The following is a 17,210-nucleotide window of genomic DNA, read 5'->3' on the forward strand; positions in this document are numbered from 1 at the left end:
TACACTGGGTCTGATTACTCCTTTCTCTAACAGCTCTTGTAATTGCTTCGCTAGCTCTTTCATCTCAACGGGCGCCATTCTGTATGGGGCCTTGGATACTGGTTCTGCTCTAGGTGCTAAGTCGATTGCAAATTCAATTTCTCTATCTGGAGGAAGTCCTGGTAACTCATCGGGAAACACGTCTGGAAATTCATTCACTACTGGATTATCTTCAAGTTTTGCTGGCTCCTGACTTCTGTCGATCACATATGCTACGAAATGCTCGCATTCTTGCCGTAATAACTTCTTGGCTTGAATCATTGTTAAGAACTTCTTTACTTGCTTCTGGCCCTTGAACGTTACTATTTTTTCGTCTGGCGTCTTCACCATTACCTTCTTATTTCGACAATCTATCTGGCCATCGTGCTTAGATAACCAATCCATTCCTAATATAACGTCATATTCTCCTAACTTAAATGGTATCAAATCTACACAAAACTTACTACCAGAAATCTCAATCTCACAATTCCCACAAACTTAGTTAACAGATACACGTTCTTGATTTGCTAATTCCACAGTCATTATTTCATTTAAATACTCAACTGGACAATTTAACTTGCTAACAAAATCTTGTGAAATAAACGATCGAGTTGCTCCCGAATCTATTAACATTTTGGCACATAAAGAATTCACATTAAGCGTACCTGCCACGACATCTGTATCCTGGATAGCATCCTTCACAGACATGTCAAAAACTCTAGCCCATGGAGTCTCATTCACTATTGGGGTAGATCCCATAATCCTCAATGCATTACTGACTGGGGCTGGTATCTTGCAATCCCTGGCCATATGTTCTGGCTTTCTACATTTGAAGCACGTAAATCCAATGGCTAGAACCTTCATTGCTGGATTCCGGATAGGCTGATCCTTATTTACCGGCTCTCTTGCTGGCTGATTTCGGCACTCCCTCAAATAGTGCCCTTTCTGGTTGCATTTGAAACATACCACATTTAACTTATTACAAACTCCTTCATGCTTCTTTCCACATACTTGACAATCAGGAAAAGTTAGTCTCAACTGATTCGGCTGATTCGCATTAACTGGACGGTTGCCCTGGCCTCTATCGCCTGCATTCTGTCTCTTGAAATTAAAATTTCTTCCTAGATGAAATTTGCCCTTCTTAAAATTTGGAAACTTCCTTGATTGTGACTGACTCTCATTCCCTTCTAATCTCCTTTTCTTGCTTTCCTTCTACTTCTGTGACATTTCACTCTCCGTCTTCGCGATCATGCCTTACCACTACTGCATAGGTATCCAATTCAAAAATGGCTACCTTCCCTCTGATCCATGGTTTCAAACCTTACTGGAATCTCTTAGCCTTCTTTCTGTCAATATCCACATATGACGGCACATACCTTGACAATTCCTCAAACTTACTCTCATAATCTGTCACCGACATGTTTCCTTGCTTTAGTTTTAAAAACTTCAACTCCATCTGATCCTGGACAAACTAAGGGAAATACTTTTCTAAAAACAATTCCTTAAACCTCTCCCAAGTAATAACATTTGTACCTTCCAATATCTTCACCATCTCCCACCAATAGGTGGCCTCATTCTTCAGATAGTAACTTGCAAACTCAACCTTCTGCTCCTCTTTTACTTTTACTAAGGCAAATGCCTTCTCTATTTCCTTTAACCAAATATTTGCTTCAATCGGCTCTAAGGAACCCTTGAATTCTGGTGGGTTTACTACCTGAAAAGTTTTGAAAGTTACCTGGGGATTGGTCTGCCTTTGTTGTTGTTGTGCCAGGTGAACTGTTTGTTGGGCCAAGATTTGAAGAATCTGGGCTATTGTTGGGTCTATGGGTCCTGGGTTTACATTCTGGTTTGTATCATCTTGGTTGTTATTATTGTTGTTGTTGTTGTTGGTTTCTTCATTCTGGGTGTTGGTGTGGGTATTTCTTCTGGGAGGCATTTTTCTGTAAAGAATCAAACAACTTATTTAGCTTTTAAACCAAATTCTTTGTAGAAAAGAAAAGTTTTGTAAAACAGAAATATCTCCATTTTGAAAACAGTTATAACTAAGTAAATTGCATGCTTCTTTACAGAATATAAACAGTTATGAAAAACAGGGTAGATGATATCACAGGGGTATAACTGGTGCAATAGATAAGGTAAAGTAAAACAGGTGCAATAAAATAAATGACAGTACTGGAAAGGAAAAGGTACTGATATATATAGATCAAAAGTTTTGGGTAGTACAAGCGTAAAGACACTTTGGAAGTAAAAGCAAAAGGGTACAACAACCTACTCACTAGTCAGCATAGCTAGTCTATAAATACAACTCAAAAGTCTACTGATACACACTACACACTACTGTACATACTACTCAGTTATAATAACACTGCCCAGTATCTCCATCTCTGGATCTCTGACTCAACTCCAAGGAAACTCTGGTCCTGCCAGCCTCTCAAAGTCCTCCATCACCTCAGTAGCCCAGCCCATCAGTGCATCAGGGCCTCTGCCGGGTAATGTAGCTCCATGTAGCCTAGCCTCAAGAACCCTTCGTGTCACATGAATCTCCTCTCGAAGCTCCCTCACACCACGATCAACATCAGTAGTCCTAATGATATGTTGTATTTCTCTGATCTGGGCCAACAAGGAATCACGTTCCAATAGAAGAGCCTCATACCGGTAGTAAGGAACTGGGGGCAATGTAGACTGGAATGGGGCACTCACAACTGAATGCCCAGTGGAATCGGAATCAGCTGGTGGAGGTCCTCTGATAGGTGGCCTCATGCCTGGGGGTGGAATAGCCTGCAGTGGTACAAGCTGCAACACAGGTGGAGGTAGAATAGCCAATGCTGGTGGAATAACAGGACGTGGATCTGATGATGGTGCTCCAACTGAAGGCTCTGAGTGATCAGCTGATACGAGGATAAAAGAGTCGGTCATCGCTGCTATCTGAAATCATATCGCAATATAAGAATCTCAAACCATGACGCGAATTATACTAGTACTTATTATACCGAAGCACTCAACCTCTCGACGTTCTATCTTTTTATTCCTTACTTCTAATCCTAACCCTTTACCCATTCCCGTTATCCTAGGCTTGTGTCAGTGACTTATAACCTGTAGCTCTGATACCAAACCTGTGGCGCCCTCCAAACCCGGGTCAGAAGTTTGGGGTCCACACACACCTTATCTATAACCTGTTTATAACAATAATAAGGATAATAATAATATGCAATGATCCTACTTACCAACTACCACGGACCGCAACAGGTTAAAGTATGCACACAAGCCAAACACAATATTATATTACAAACCGTTCAAATCCCATCTATTCAAACTCAAAACTGAGTATTAAACATTATTACAAACTTTTACAACTTAAATTATCCAAAAGAAGCATACTAGCTCAGCTTCCTCAATCTGAACCCCTAGCTCTCGCGCTGGACTGGGGATCCTCGTTACCAACTGGTTCCTTTTTAACTGGAAAGAACATAAACAACATCGCACAAATGAGCTAACTAGCTCAGCAAGTCACAATGACAAAACTGAGAATAATGATCATCAGGTGAATGTGGTTATGACATCAGGTGAACAATGAATTATGATTTAGAATTGGATATTATACTTTTATTTTAAAAACCAAGGTTAGGCTGCTGATCAGTCACGCACTAACCCCGAGCAAAGCACACAGCATTGCTCTAACTACTGGATCCAAGGCACACATTGGCCTAACTTGACCATTATATGGTCTGACCACGAATCTGGTCCACAATTTTATAAAAACAATCCAATTCTAACATAATAACAGAATAAGAAATAATAAACAATAAACAGAATCATTAACAACATTGGATGTTCCTTAATGAAATGGTTTCAGTTTTCATGAGGATCAATATGGCCTTTTCAAAGCTTGGATGCTGGGTAATGAAAGAATTGGATAACAAAGGAATCAACGTTTCAGGGTTTCAAGGATTTGGTCTTTCAAAGCATAAGATACAATGGTTTGAGTATGTAGGTAATTCGATTTAGTATTTGGTATTTAGTTTGTATATATTGGTAGAGTAGTATCGTATATTTGTGGTTCGTATTTGGGTATACAACAATCAGTGGTCTAGAAAGAATCAGGTTTACGGCTCAAGATCAATAACTGGATTCATGGTTAGGGTTCAGTGCTTCAAAGCACTTGTAATATAAAACAGGACTATCAATTACTATAATATCTCGAGAAAGTTCAGAACACTTGCCTGGTATTAGCTTACTACACTGAACTCGCTTCCAATCACAATCGTCTTACTCCTCAACTACCTGTTTTCCTTTCCTACGTCTTGCCTCTTCTGCTCACATATCATAAGCATCTATCAATATTCAACTCATAGGATCCTATTCAACACATACTCCTATCTACCCTTCGTTTTACCCAAATCCGATTAACGGATTGAAAGTTACGCAATAAACATGTAAACATCGAATATACAGACCGACAGTCAACTATAAAGTCACATATAACACATAACACTTCACATAATCAATGATATATCACTTATAAAGAAGTCTCGGGTCATAAATAGGCTTTCGGGTACTTAAAATGATTTTTAAAGCATTTTTCGGAATTAAAACGGGTCGTTGGATCAATTTCGGAGTAATAACTAGGGTTCGGTTGGCCCATTCTGGCTTCAAAATAATTTTATAATAATTATCGAGCCTTGAAAATAATTTAGAATAATATTTTAAAGCTCGAAACTATTTTTTGGAATTTTAAATCATTTTTAAATAATTAAATCTAATTAAATAATTAATTAAAATCAATTAATAATTAATTAAATAAATTAATCAATTAATTTTCGAATTAATTGACCAATTAATCAATTAAAAATTAACTGAAATTAATTAACTAATTAATTCAGATTTATTTTTAAATTAAAAATAATTTTCGGAATTAAAATAATTATTTTTAGAATTTTCAGAAATTAAAAATGAATTTTTATAATAAAAATAAATAGGAAATATGATTTTTAAATAATTTGTAAACAGGATTCCTAAATTTGCAAGTTCTGGAAACCTGGGGACCAAACTGTATCGTTTTTAAAACTACAGGTACTAAACTGTAATTTTCCACGGGGGTCGCCGAAAAACATTCTGTCTCGCCGGAGAAGACGATCCCGGCGTCCTCACCCCACCAACACCTCCAGATCAACACTACACAACACCAGGAACACAACCATGCAATCAATTCCTCCTAACAATCCCTGAGTTGGCCGGAAAATGGCCGGGAAGTTCGCCGGTTTCCGGCGAACTCGACGTAACTTTAAAATTACAACTCCCTTCTCTACAGACCTCGTTGGTTTGTGAAACTTATACGACTGGATTGCAAATTTCACAGAGAACACAACCCACTATAACACAACATCTATATATCCCGAAATAAGAAACCCCCAAATTTCAATTAAGAACATTCATACGGGTTATAAACCCTAATTTCACAATTCAAAAATTAAAGCCACTTTTGAGCATGTTATTAAACTCCAAATCAGACGTATAATATATCAAAATCATCAGGAAAACAAGCTCTACAACATGAAATCATCAAATCATACAAACAATCATCCGAACAAAAATTCATATTTTTAATAAAATTAATACGAAAATAAATAAAAATATAGAAAATAAACCTTGATTTCTGCAGTAAAACGAAGCTCAGAATCTGGTAGAACACTTCAAGACCTTTGGATTGAGTACTCGAGCTTTGAAAACAGAGATCAATAACACCTTCGTTTTGTTGTTTGATTCTCGGATGTTTATATGAATATAAGATTTTTCTCTGGAAAATTATATAATTATCTGTCTGCAAATGATTTTGATACGAAATAAAATACGGTAAAAGGCTATTTATATTTACGGAAAATTAGTATCCCGTTGGATCATTCCGGATATAAAACGGTACGTTTATTTATAAAAACTGATCAAAACGGTATCGGTTTTCGGGATAATTATCCAAATCAGTACAATTTGTACTGCGGTCTTGGTCTCAGCGCCTGGTTACACGTATTACGAGGTGATAATTGTGATAGTTTATTAAAAAGCTCCCGTTTATCGAAAATACGAGTTTTATTGATTTACCGAAACGAATATTGTATCGAAAATATTGCGTCGGGACCCGCGCAGGACAAACCGTATGCCGGATCGAAAAAGTCGAAACATGGAATATGCTCGGAATATTACAATTAGGTTAGGAAGGAGTTCTCGGAAGAGTTTCGGGTTCCAAAAACGTAACAACGGATGACGTCGGTCGGTTCCCGTTTTTATAAAATAGATTTTAAATACCCGGAAAAAGATTTTATAAAATTCATATGATTCCTATATATTCATAAATCAACATAAAAATAATTAGGAAGATATGACAATTATCTATATTTTATTTTGGACATATAAAATTAAAATACTCAATTAATAATATTTTTAAACATCCAAACACATTTATCACTTAACAATTAATTCACGGAATATACACTGAACATAGATAATAATTATTTATTAGCAAAAAAATAATTACACGATATATCCCGGATATTACAATAGGCATATCTTCAGGAAAGAAAAGGTCATTCTCAAGATCTAACATAACATTAGATACATGAGTTTCTTTACCATTATTAGATTCTTCAATAGCAGTTGGATCTTGCACTAATTTATGAACTTTATCGTTAGCTTCAGTATGCAGAATAGAATGAGAAATTGATCCAGTGTCTTCAGAAGCTTCAACACCTTCAGCAGTTATCTCCACATCTCTAAATATTGTAGATAAATGAATCGGAGCTTCAATATGAACTTCCAGGAGCTCATATCCTGTAGAATACTGTGGTGATTCTGAAATGGATGAATCTTTATGAATGGGTTGTTGTGCTACTACATCTTTAGCAACAACATGGATTTCTTCAGGTGATGAAAAAGAAGAATGAATGGACTATTTTCAACAAAAATAGGGATTATCTCATGTGGTGAAATAGTAGAATGTATGGACTGCAAGAAAGTATCAGTACTTAGACTTGCAGGGAGATCAATAGCCTTTGATACATCAGAGTTTTTCTGAGATTCAACAGACTACTGTTCAACATCTATTCCTTTAGTACTCTGAGCATCTGCAAATATATAGCAAATAAAAATTAATCTCTCTATTCTTTTAAAGTAGTCTCATTACTCCTCACACCACATATCTTATGACTTTTAATAGTCAGAGCTTCTTCACAAGGATTACTAAATGCTATATCTCATCTATCTCTCCTTTTGCCAAGAAGGATCATGCCTCTCTTAAATTCTGTTTTTCTCTCAATCTTTTCACACATCTCACAGAAAAAGGCTCAGAAAGACTGTCCTACAGAAATAAGAGGTCGCTAAAGAAGGGTGATCTATGATCATACAACTAGAGGTAGTCCTTAACTAAGTCTAGATGTAATCATGTCAACATGATTTATATCATGAAAAACATACTATAAATGCTGAAAGAACTAAATCAGTATTTAAAATAAATGCTAATAAAGTAACACCAGTATTTATACCTTGTGAATTCACAATTAGACTCACAGTAGATATTGTGGTTATGACAGTTATTGTTCATCAATAATGAGAACCTCCATTTAAATTGGAGAGGATTTGATCAGGTTACTGTCATGTACCATGATCTCAAACCTTTGTTCTTCTTGCAAAGAACTAATACTTGAATGTGTTCAATGAAAGCTATCACAGAGTCTTCAGTAAAGACTGATGAAACCTCTGTGTCTCTGTTAGTATCATCAAGATCTACCTCAACAAGTAGTCTCTAACCAATTTAATGTTGTTTCTGAGTGGTGAACATAATTCAAGAATGATGACACTTGATTTGGCAACATTTGAGAAAAGAATTCAAGTGTTTCAGTTGTAAGAAGAAATTTAAGATATAAGATATATGAAATTTGAGATTGAGTGTGGACAACTTTCTTGATCAGAAAAAGAAAGTTTCAAAAGAGTTTGAATTGTAAGCAACACTCAAAGATTATAATTCTGAATGATCAAGAATTAAATCTTCCTTCAATTTTCTTCTTTAACAATGGTTACTTCTGGTTACTTCCTGTAGTGCTCAATTTGTACTAAAGTGTCACATGAACTCAAATAGATATTAGTTTATTCATATGCACCATGAAAAATATCTGATTTTTAGCATGCAGTACTGATTTAACATTTAAGAACATTTAAGCACACATACAAGTAATCAAGAAGTCATTTTATGAAGCAAAAGAAGATAAAATAATTTAATTCATTCATGAAAGAGAAAAGTACAAGGCAGAAACAAGAAAATAGTCCTAACAAGAACTAGACTATTCCTAGAATCTATCCTAACTTTTTCTTCTTCATCTCTTCTTGCTTCTTAAGAGCTCGGCGGTGAATAAAATAAATGAATAAAATAAAATTCTGCCACTATTTATATTCACAGAAAAATTATACCCCTAAAATTAATTAAGGGTATTTTTATCTTTTAAATAAAATAATTAAGCCCCAAAATAATAACTACGGGGAATAATTTTAAAAGTAATAAAATATAAATTTATATTAAAATTTCCCAAAAATTGCAAATAATTCAAAAATATAAAGATACTGGGTATTTGAAATACGTATAATTCTAGAAAAATAAAGACACGAATTTTGTAGGCTTTGAATTCCCGGTGGGGTCCCGGTCCGTTTATTTTGAAAAACAGAAATGATTCCTAAATTAACAGAAAACCCAGAAAATATATAAAATACATTCAACACACATAAAACAAGATAAAACGAGTAACTCGATAAAAACGCAAATAAACACGTGTCCAAATTATGGATCGATTCATATAAATGCATCTTAAACACGTAACGAGTATCCCATTGGATCATATCAGATCCGAAAATAGATTACTTAGCCGCTAAGTAACTATAAAAATGGTCCAATTAATACCAGATTTGGATAATTATCAAAATTGGGCTTTTAAAAAAAACACTCTACGAGAAGATAATATAACAATTTAATCAAAACATCCCGTCTCTTGAGAATACGGGTTTTCTTGACCTATCGAAACGACAACCGTATTGAAAATTTTGTGTCGGGACTCGTACGGGTCAAACCGTACTCCGGATCGAAAAAGTCAAAACACGGAAAGTGTTCAGAATAATCAAATTAGGTTTGGAAGGAGTTTTCCGAAGAGTTCCGGGTTGTAAAAACGCAAAAACGGTTGAAGTTGGACGATTCCCAGCTTTATAAAATAGTTTTGTAATTATTCAGAAAATAATTAATAAATCCATAAATTATTATAAAATTATATAACATTCCAAAAATTACCAGAAAAATATCACAATTATCTATATTTTATTCTGGACATATAAAATTAAAATACTCAAAGAATATCACATATAAACATCCATAACATCAATTCCAATTACCAGATAATTCATTAAAATTCACATAAACAACTTCAAATAATAATAATAATAATATCTGAAAATATGGGATATTACAGAATATAATAAAAATCAAAACACAAAGTAGTAAAATACAAACCTTTAAAACTTTCTGGTGGATTTGAACTTATCCACCAGATATATATATAAAGTTGAGAACTCTGTGATGCTTGAATAGCACACAGCTGCTTACAAGTGAACTTACAAAATTTCAGAGAAATGTTTAACATATACAACTTTATATATCTCTCCGAAAATAATGCTTACTTCGTTATTTTGTTCTACTTGCTACACTTGGTTTATATACTACCAAGTTACATGATAAATAGACAAACAAGTAAAACAAAAATTGTTTCTAGTCTAATTCTATGCTACTTCATTACTCTATCCAACATCTTTGAATATCTTTATAATTGCATGGAAATGGTAATGCTTCTTTGTTCTCTAAATCCTGTAATTAGGCTGCCACATTCCATTTGAAAACACCCAACGCATGTGACTGTGTTGTCACTGTCAACTGCCCTTTTGAATTATGATCATCCGTCGGAACTATGTTGGTCATCCCTCGGGAGCCTTGTTGATTATCTGTCGGGAGCCTTTATAGATCATCCGTCGGGAGCCTTTCTGTCACTGGACTCTATTTCACTTATACAGAATTACAAGACATCTTATATTTATAATTAGCCAACCTATTCTGCATATCAATCTAGTATCCAACATGACTAAAAGAATACTACAACATCTACTCAACTAATACATTGTTGTTTGCAGAAATATGTTCCAAGGCTTATTATTACATAAGCTACACTCTCGATGGATGTTCAGTGGTCATCCGTTGGGACTATGGTAAAACATCTGTCGAGAGCTATAAAAACACTAATATAAATCTACTAAGGTGTTTTGTTCAACTTATCATCAAGTTCACAACATATTCCTAACAATCTCCCCCAATTTATGGCTACAAATTTATGTCTACTGGAATTGTAGCCATAAATTAAGAGAAACTTGATGATAACATAACACCCTAAATGAATAGATTAATAATGGTAGATAAAACTAGTGAGTGCTATAGTTTATTTAAAGATTGAACAAAGTAAAGTGTACAAAGAGTTCTCACAATCATTTTCAAGGTGCTCCTCTAATCTGAGCTGATGATTCCTATTTCCTTGATTATCTTGATTTCTTCCCAGGCTTCCAGTTATTTTCTTCTATTTGATTTTGGAGTTGTCTGTGAAATTCAAATTCTTCAGCATTTGATAGATCCAACTTTTCTTGCATTTCCAATAGAGTCTCATTGCTTGAGATGCTCAATTGGTCATCCAATCTGAAGAATCTTCTAACACCTTTGGCATCCATGAATTCCATCAGCCAGTAAGGCCTCAAGTGCAATGTATTTCCTGTGAAGGGAATGGATAGAGTTCTTGGAAGTGCATTTGAGGCTTTTCTACTCCTGAATTCTTCTATCTTCTTTAGAACCAATTTCTTGGCTGTCACATTGAATCCAAAATTTTTCTTGAAGGATGAGAAGATCTTTATCAAAACAGAATAACTTTCTTGAAGAATTCTGTGAACGGGCCATATGAACTCTTTCCCACCATTATATTTTAACACCAGTCTTTTAGGGTGTGAGCATCAATTGCTCTCACTTCTTTTAGCTCATCCATGTAGAGATTGATATCTGAAAATTCCCTGATATCACAGATGTATAGAAGATCTCTCTTGTTGACAGTTGGTTGAGCTTTGATTAAGGTTTTGGTTTTGAGTTTCACAGGCTTGACCTTCTTGATTGCTCTTGTCTTTGTCTTCTTTAGCTTGTTGAAGATTGGTAAGTTAAGTTCAGGAAGAGGCAAATTATCCCAGTCTATAGGCTCATCCTTGGAAACTATTGGCTCACCATGAAAGTTCTTTGTAGGATCTACCTTAAATTCATCATGCACTTTTGAGGGTTTGGATGTTTGAATTGAAGTTGTAGACTATTTGGGAATGTAATCTTCCATCTTGTCATCATCAAAATCCAACATTCTTTTGGGAAGAATCTTGTATCTGAACTTCCTTTTCTATTGAGGTTCCTTGTGCATTTACTGATCTTGATCTTCAGCTACCACAAGTGATTTCTCAGAAATCTCAGTTGCAGTTTTCACAGCTTGAAGTTTGGCTACTATAACAGCTTGATTCTTCTTCTGTTTGAGCTTTTTAGCATCTAAAACAGCCTGCTTCTTTTCTTGTTTGATTCTTTCTTTTTCTTCTTCTGTTTGAGCTTTTTAGCATCAAAAACAGCTTGTTGCTTCTTCTGTTTGGATTTTGAAACTTTGGATTTTGTGGCTTGGGTAGGCATCTCTTGGGTCATTGACACAGATGCCATAACCACAGTCAATGGCAAAGAAATTTGAGAGGTAGGAGGAGTAGAGACAGAAGTATTTACCTCACTTATCCGAGGGCCATCCATGATAGGCAAATAAACAAGGGGCACTACTTTGTGATGATCATCCCTGTTCAAATCTGCAATTACTCTTCTTTCTTGAACCCAATAATTCAGTTTGTTGGTTGGGTTCTCAATCACAAGATCCTCACAAATATGGTTAGCAAGAATTATAAGGAATCTAGCACTACGCCATATATGGCCTATTGCAATGGTTTAATCATGCATGTTACAAAATTATGTTACCTTAGCTATGCTCATCTTAGCCTACCGTAACTTAGCATTTTTTATGTTAGCATAGCCTTTGTAACATGTTACTATATTTTCAAAGTGTTACATACGGTAACATGTGGAAATTTATGTTACAAATAGGGTGTTAATAGATAAAAAAATAAGTTTTTACAAAAATATAAATATATATAATTATTTGACTTGAAAAGTAATCAATTTTGATAATATAATTAAACAATAATATTAACATTAGCTAAGATTGATAAAATAGTTTGTTGTTAGATTTTGTTAAATTTTGTTAACTGTACTAATTAGTAATTGATAATTTTTTATTAATAAAAAATTTGAACAGAACTTAAAAGTTTATTAATAAAGTAAAAAATAAAAATTATATTAGGGACAGTTTTTTGAACTCTCTTTAGGCTCTTGTTGGACTTTGATCAGGAAGATTCAAAATTTGTAAAGAGCAGGCTCAAAATTTTGGAGAAGCGGTAAATTTTTTGACAAAGTCAAAATTTCTAAACATCTCTCTCGGTCGCTCTATCACATTCTAAAGATCTCTCTCCCAGTCTCTCTTAGTTTTCAATTGAACTGAATTATAGATTAGCTAGGTCTTTGTTCAATTAATTCACGCCTTATCAATTTAGGTCTTAACTGCAAAAGAATTCAACCGGGTCGTCTTGTTTTACATTCGTGTTTCTCAACACAATTGGTTTGGGGCTTCACTGATATCGGGTCTTCTTGTTCTACAATCGGTTCTTCTTCTGCAATCTTGTTTCTCAATTAGGGTTTTATCTAATGGTATTTTTCCAAATTGGATCTTGCAATTAGGGCTTTTGTGTGTTATTGGTTTTTATATGTTTATATGAGTTTTTCTCTTTTTATTTGTTTGTCGATGCTTGCGGATATTGTCTCGTCTAGGTTTGCACTTTCAGTTAAGGAACAATTTATTTATTTATATGTTTTTCTTGATTATTGGGTTTTTTTTTGAAGTTTTGATTGAATCTTGCGATAATTTTTAAGATATAGACTAATTCTAGTTCTTTAATTTAGTGATTGTTGTAGCTTTTCTAATAGTACTGATTGGTATGAGTATTGGGTGTAGCTATTTATCTATCTTTTGATTAATATAGTCGCAGTGATGTACTTCTAGAGGTCGATACAGAAAAGCTTGTGTGGTATGACCTTGACAAGAATAAAGTCAGGAAGGTTAGGATGCGTGATATTCCGGTCGAGTGTAATTCATTTGTATACACCGAGAATCTCCTAAAGCTCACAATGGATAAGCCACTGCACCATAAATCTACAAAACAGAAGTCATCCAAAGATAAGCAAGATAAGAATCAAACTAAGAGAAGGTAAAAAAATGTGCAGTTATTGCTATTTATCGGTTTTATCACCTTACAGTTACTTTAGATATATGTGGTTTCCTGCATATATTTTCATGTTTTGTAATTCTTTGTAGGGGTTCCTTTAGTTTGTTATATATTTGAGGTGAGATTACGGGTCATGTCATCGAGCATCAGGAAATTTACTCCACTTTTTTTAATTCTTTTGTAACTTCAGACCTTTAAATTTGTACAGATGAAAGGGGTAAATTGAGTTACGACGTTTGGTTCTACCATAATAATTTATATGAAAATCTTTTCTGTGGTTGCTTGTACACAGATCAGAGGTTTGTACACTGCATATGCTTTTTCAGTTGAGGTATCTAAGGAGTTATGGAACTGATCAACATCTTTTTCGTTGCTTAACTTCGTCAGAATAACGCTCTCTTTAATTTACTTCAAATGTTAACTTCTCTGTCTTATAAGTCGATAATCCTATGATAATATTGTGGTTACTTGAGAAAGGTGTAAACTTAGCTAAACCTGCCTCAACACCATCTTGGATGCAATAATGGCTTACTTACTCGGAAGCTGAAGCAACAAGAGTACACTGTTACTCCAGACCCTTAGCATCTAGTTTTTTTACTATTTTAGAGAGACCATATGTAGGCCGCGACATATAGAATGTCCTTTCATTCTCTCCTTCCCCTCCAGACAGTCTCTCTCTCTCAATCTCTCCCTCGATTAATTAGTTGTTGGTGTACTTAGATTGATATATAAATTCAACCCAATCCCAGCATCTATATCTTTCTATATCTATATATTGATGCAAAAAAATATTCAAAATGTTTGAGACAGGAGTCTCTGTTGGGTTTATACTTTGTCTATGCGTGTTTTATGTTATAAAATAGAATGGGAACTTTGTACATTATAGTTTGGAGCTCTTTTCAAGAGTTTTATTTTGTGTGTTTTGCATCTGAGTTGTATTTTGTGTGTTTGGAGCTCTTTCTGAGAGTTATATGTCTTTATGTTCAGGTTATAACCCTTGATATGGGTCTTCTTGTTGCTGGAACAAAATATCGTGGAGAATTTGAAGAGAGGCCAAAGAAGCTTATGTTCAGGACCCTTCTCTCCTTGCTCAAAGAAGGGAGTTTATTAAGGTACATTATAGTTTTAAATTTCCAACTCTTTGTGCAAGTTCTCTATAAAATTTAAAGGCAATTACAGCATTGTTATATTGTATATACTATTAATTGTCTGTAGTACTAGTATCTTTTATACTGTCACTGATGTTATAATTCATTTCAGTTGTTTTTGCACTCAGAGTAGTTGAATATCTTATTAATATACTGTCAAGAAAAATTCTATATACAAATATATAAGTAAAAGTGAGAAGATTGAGTTTTGTTGATAGACTTTGTGACAAAACCCCTGATTCTGAAATGCAATATGATGATGATCAAGAGGATGGATATCACCCCTGTGCTAGTAAAATGAAGAGAATTAAATTACCCACAAAGGTAACTTTTAATTGTTTAGATTGTAAATGGTTGTCTGTTTTTACTCTAGCTTGGTTTCTAATGGTTCAGTTTACAGTCTTTTGATGACTACCAGAAAGTTGATCATTCATTGGTTCCTCAAAAACTAAGATCAGGTATGTAATATAAAGGATCATTAGTCATTGTTATGAATTTTTATGCACATTGTTTGTTTTAGATTTAGGAAGTCCCAAATTGTAGTTGGGGATTGTCATTGTGGGGTTTCCTGAGGATTTCTTTTTGTATTTACTTTATCTGCTATCTTTTTTGGTTTTCACTAATTTTTTTAGTTAGGTTTGATTCCTTTTCAATTATTTTTGTTTAACTTTGTGCATCCCAATCTCCCATTTGTGTTCTTTTGGCTTTTTAACCAATTGAGTATTTTTTTTTATTCAGTTTGATTTAAGTAAAAGGATCATAATCCATGTGTGGTTGTAATGTGAAATTCTTTTTACTGGTGAAAACTTTACCTTTGGACTTTTGAAGTAAGACTTATTTTTGTTCTCTACCAGATTAGTCTTTAACAAAAGAAAGATAATGGAAATTTAATCAATAAGATTCATATTTCAAAATTCCTTATTATTGTAATAATAAGTTCAATGTTGGAACTTTTCTGTGATATAACTGATCCAGGTTGCATTTAACTTTAGCCTGTAAGCTTGAAATCCTGGGAAACTGAAATTGATACATTACTAAATTATACAGTCTCGTGGACCATATAACTTGACACCGCCTTGAAACCGAAAAGTAATACTGATATTTCAGAATGTAGGTCAATTTACATACATATCAGAAATTGATTTAAAGGAAGTGGCCATCTATAATGAATTAAAAAAAGGCATTTACTTTGTAGTCATGTAATGGAACCATACTAAGCTCTATCTGGTGTTTTCTACAGTTACAATATAATTGATGATTTTCCTTACAGTAAACTTGTTCAATAGAAAAGTTTTTAAGCAAAGAATTTGTAGACTCTGCAGAAGGCAAATATATATTTAATATTCTCCGGAACTAATGATGATATGGACTTAGCAGGAACCATAACTGATGCTAACTTTACTACAATTTACCAAAGTTTGCAACACATATTCTGCTTGTTCTTTCCTGTAGAAACGTATGAGAAACATGACAACCGGAATGACCCTGAACCATAGATTAAAATTAATATGTAAATATTTTAATCCTGTTTGCTAAATATGAGAACAATATACAGAGTTAAGCCATTGTCATTTTCTTATTTACATACTCAGTTTTCCTTTTTATTTAGTAGTACATGTAGCTTTCTGTTATGTGCATTTGGATGATCACTAAGGTCTTACTCTATGCAAAAGTCTTAATTTTTATAATATGTGTATTTTAGATGAATTGGTGTACATCAATGTTGTGGGTGGAGAATTAGTATAAAAGGAAAAGAATCACGCTTGCTGCAAAGAATATGTTTGATATTGCTCATTGTCTTCACGCGTGCTGCAGCATAATAATCTTAACACTACATTATGGCTTTTATATGTGAATATTTCTCAATATCCCTGTCCTTATGACTGTTTGCACTTTACTCTTTTCGGTCTTGATCTATATGGGCTTCTTGTTGCGGAGGGAGAGAAGACAATTATAGAAGAGCCTAATATATTTGCTGAGATGTACAAGAGGAACTCAAGAAACTGGTTAAAGAAAAACTGTTGCAAGACCAAGACAAGCTGCAGATGACACCCAAGAGTGCAGACGAAATTTTCTATTAAGCTCTGTCCATTTAATCATGTAGTTTTTGAATTAATACCAAAACTAATTATTCTCATTTTTATTTATTTTGTTCACTTGTATGAAAAACAGTGTTATGGCATGTTCAATTTAGAAACAAATCTTGTCAATTTTTTGAGAAATATGTTACATTAGGTATTTAAATGTTACAAAAAAATTGGTATAATATAGTAAAAATAATTATAAAACTTTTAAAGTACAGAAAAAAATGTTATAATGATTTTGTGGCCCACATGCGGGGTCCACATGTGGGGCCCATTTTTTTTTGTAAATTCTAAGTGCAAAGGTAACATAAATTTGATACTATAGACATACTTTGATGTTACCTTGGATTGCTATTGTAACGCAAATGTCAATATTGCACCAGGTCAAGAGGGATGTTACTTTAGGGGCCAAAGGTAACTCAAAAAATAACTTAATTTTTATGTTACCTTAGGGCTTTAGCTGGTTGTGGTAACATTTTTTTGGGCATGTTGTAACATT

At 34.0% G+C, this 17,210-nt stretch overlaps 1 protein-coding gene across 7 annotated transcripts; it reads left to right on the forward strand.

Annotated features, from left to right (window-relative positions):
- The first annotated feature begins 12,539 nt into the window (after nucleotides 1-12,539).
- Nucleotides 12,540-16,849, forward strand: LOC141666717 (uncharacterized). 7 transcript variants are annotated; one of them, XM_074472877.1, is made up of 6 exons: nucleotides 12,542-12,904; nucleotides 13,237-13,461; nucleotides 14,467-14,591; nucleotides 14,846-14,951; nucleotides 15,028-15,085; nucleotides 16,330-16,849. In XM_074472877.1, the coding sequence occupies exons 3-6, from the start codon at nucleotides 14,482-14,484 to the stop codon at nucleotides 16,371-16,373; spliced, it is 318 nt and encodes a 105-aa protein (XP_074328978.1). In that variant the 5' UTR covers nucleotides 12,542-12,904; nucleotides 13,237-13,461; nucleotides 14,467-14,481; the 3' UTR covers nucleotides 16,374-16,849. The 7 variants fall into 7 exon arrangements, 6 of the variants coding, with proteins under 6 accessions (XP_074328975.1, XP_074328977.1, XP_074328978.1 ...); XM_074472878.1 differs by having other exon boundaries at nucleotides 13,243-13,461; XM_074472880.1 differs by having other exon boundaries at nucleotides 13,257-13,461.
- The last annotated feature ends 361 nt before the right edge of the window (nucleotides 16,850-17,210 follow it).

This window comes from Apium graveolens, chromosome 6 (genome assembly GCF_009905375.1).
Source record: "Apium graveolens cultivar Ventura chromosome 6, ASM990537v1, whole genome shotgun sequence".
Lineage (NCBI taxonomy): Eukaryota > Viridiplantae > Streptophyta > Magnoliopsida > Apiales > Apiaceae > Apium > Apium graveolens.